Source organism: Lolium perenne, chromosome 2, assembly GCF_019359855.2.
Source record: "Lolium perenne isolate Kyuss_39 chromosome 2, Kyuss_2.0, whole genome shotgun sequence".
Taxonomy (NCBI): domain Eukaryota; kingdom Viridiplantae; phylum Streptophyta; class Magnoliopsida; order Poales; family Poaceae; genus Lolium; species Lolium perenne.
This window is the reverse complement of record NC_067245.2, coordinates 313841774-313844759: the sequence shown is the minus strand read 5'-3', so window position 1 is coordinate 313844759 and position 2986 is coordinate 313841774. Positions and strand designations below refer to the sequence as shown.

General features: G+C 44.2%; 1 protein-coding gene across 1 annotated transcript; it reads right to left on the bottom strand.

The window, feature by feature from the left end:
- Nucleotides 1–802: 802 nt before the first annotated feature.
- Nucleotides 803–1706, bottom strand: LOC127336787 (auxin-induced protein 6B). Its single transcript, XM_051363628.1, has one exon. The coding sequence runs from the start codon at nucleotides 1613–1615 to the stop codon at nucleotides 1181–1183; it is 435 nt and encodes a 144-aa protein (XP_051219588.1). The 5' UTR covers nucleotides 1616–1706; the 3' UTR covers nucleotides 803–1180.
- Between the last annotated feature and the right edge of the window lie 1280 nt (nucleotides 1707–2986).

Below are 2986 nucleotides of genomic sequence, written 5' to 3'. Positions count from 1 at the left end.
CCTGTCCCTGTCCTCACCACCGGCAGACCGCGACCATGGTAGGCCCAGGGCCGCACCACGCCCACAGTTAAAAGCAGACCTCACGGGTCACCAGTTACTTTGCATCACTCTCTTCCTCTCTCTCTCTTTACACGCAGTCAGGTTAGCTGAGTGCTTTATGATGAGAAATTTTAATCCGTCTGGATAATAGTAGGATTAAGATGGGCCAATGCGATCGTAAAGGAGGGAATGGCCGCCCATGATTGCCTGATCTTTCCAGGCTAACCTGATCAGAGAAGAAAAGTGAGAGGATAACATTTTTTAACCACCTTCAGTGCCGCAAAGCTGTTGCTCCTTTTTTGGACGGCGCTCTGTAAAAAGATGGACGTTATCTGTCACAATACAAGGGAAATTCGACTTGTCAAAAAGACCACCGTTGATCGATTTGTCATCTCGGCCCGAAAAGAATACTGAAAATTTGGTGCGCCGGCAGGGCGGTTGCGATTTGGGAATACTTGTTATATGCTGGAGAATCAATTGTCAGCCCATAATTCCACTGATAGCTGTTATAGCTGGTACCATGATCATTGCAACCAGCCTAGCGACAGCGTGAACACACATTTTATATCCGCAACGCTTGTACTGGAGTAGTGCTAACTAGCTCCAACTCCATTATTTTTCCGTGTTGAACCATGCAGCTTCAAGTTTCTTGAAGCTAGCCCTACCACATGGATGCAGTTCAGAAATGTTGTCCGAACAGAAAGACGTTTTTAAATCTGAACCAGACTCTCAGGTTTGATATCTGACCAAGAGACACGCGTCCTGGAGCAGCAGAAATCATTCAATTCAATTCACATGCAATGTTGGACGAATCGCCGTAGCACAGGATGGCTATTTACAACGGTGAATTATTCAGCAGGTGACCAAAAAAATCAAAAAGAAAGCAAGAATAAATCCTCGGCACTAAATAAGTTTCTTGCCAGGATTTGGAATGAATGGATAGCTAGGCCCTGCTGGGCGTCTCAAGACCCGAGGACTCTCTCAGCCATCTCGCTTCACCGCCTCCGGCCGGCCGCTCAGCTCCTCTCGTCAATGGAGAGAGGAACAACAAACAAAAAAAGAAGAGAAAAAACACGACGGTCACCACAATGGCGTGGCGCGCGCGCCCGGCTAGCTTAGCTCGGAGTCCCGGCTTCAGTCGTCACCACACGAACTTGTCCGAGGAGATGCCGCGGAGCAGCGGGAGCGCGTCGCCGGCGGCGGCGCAGCAGCACGAGACGCCGCCGCCGCTCTTGAGCTCCTCCAGCGTCACGAATCGCGCGGACGGGGAGGACGAGGAGAGGTGGCGGAGGACGTGCTCGAAGAGGCCCTCGTCGCAGCAGGGCAGCGCGATGGGCCCCGCCGCGCCGGTCGGGAACCCGTACTCCTCCTCCGCCTGCCGCAGCAGCTCCCGGAACACCGGGTGGTTCAGGTGCGCCGCGCGCACCACGAATCGCCGGGACGCGCCGCCCACGCACACCGCCACGTGGCCAGCCGGCACCACCGCCGCCGACGACCGCGCCGCCGCGCGGGACCGCCACCGGCGCAGCGTCTGCCGGAGCCACACGATGTTGCGGATCTTGCTGCATTTCGCCATTGCAGTTGAGAGTTGAGCTAAGCTGCTGCTGTTGAATGGTGTGGGGGATGGAAAGTTGGTGGAATGGAGCTGGCTTCTCGTGTAGAGGGGTAGCGTGAGGTTTTATAGGACGGGACTTTGGGTTTCTGCGGTTGGGCTGACATAAATAATCTGTGCTGTCCGAATGGGATGTGACTTGGTTCTCCCATGTAAATTTGTTTTCCTAATCATTCTTATGTATTCTTTCTAAAATTAGTACTTCTTTCAGTTGAGGTGTTTACTATAGTAGGGTTAGATTGCTAATCATTATTGTTTCTTACCTTTTATAGTTTCAAAAGTATAAGAAATTTCTTTTGAGTTTTTCAGCTCAATTGGATCAAAATAAAACTATCATAATATTTTTTAAAGAAATGGTCACGGCGATACTGGAAATTTCTAGAAAAATAAAATTTGAACATTCAGTTGTATTGAAATTAAAAAATATTAAATGTTGCAGCCTTTGTCCACATAATAAATTATTTATTTCTCAGGCAGTGCTACCTACAATTATAGGTTTTCTTCAGTGTTCCAAGAACGCAAAATAAGCAAGTTGTGGCTAAGAAATCCTGATATATATCGAAAACTATTTCTTATTTCATGATAATAATTTTGATGAGGGTACAAATATTTCCGTGTGTATTTATCCTTGTGCGTAGAGATATGCCATTTTAGACATGAGCAATGTCTCAATGACCCTGACGAGACATTTTACTTCGAGGATTGGCAATGCATTAATACATCATAAAGAATGCATATTAATTTATAATGACATCAAATCATTATATACACAATTAATATGGCATCGATAATTTAAATAGATTTTGTAGGAACCTCTATATTCAGGGTGTTCCTGCAATTCGGCAAAGTGCGACTTCACACTTTATAAATGTCACCAAAATTGGAAATGAAGACTATGCAAAACACATACCATATATTATCTGACACTTTATGTTTCTCGGGTTATTGTGAACTTGTAGCTTGCCACATAGATTACACAGATATAAAGTAATGCGCTATATTTTTATATAAAGTAAAGTGTTGTAAATTTTCCCCTTATTATTCCAACATTTTTGTTGAAAAATGTGTACATCTTTCAGTTGAGGTGTTTGCTATATACATTGTTGATCAGGTTTTAAATTTTGATATGAAAAATCATATCCCACCTAAATTTCAATAGTTTCAAAAAATAGAAAGTATTTTGGCGTTTATTTTTCTCATTTTGGTTAAATTTAAACTATATTAAAATATTAAAATTTATTTGATTTTGGTCCAAATCTAGCTTGTAAATGGTGAGGAAAATATATATCAGTGGAATACGTATATATTTTTAACCCTTCAGCTGAACGGGATTGA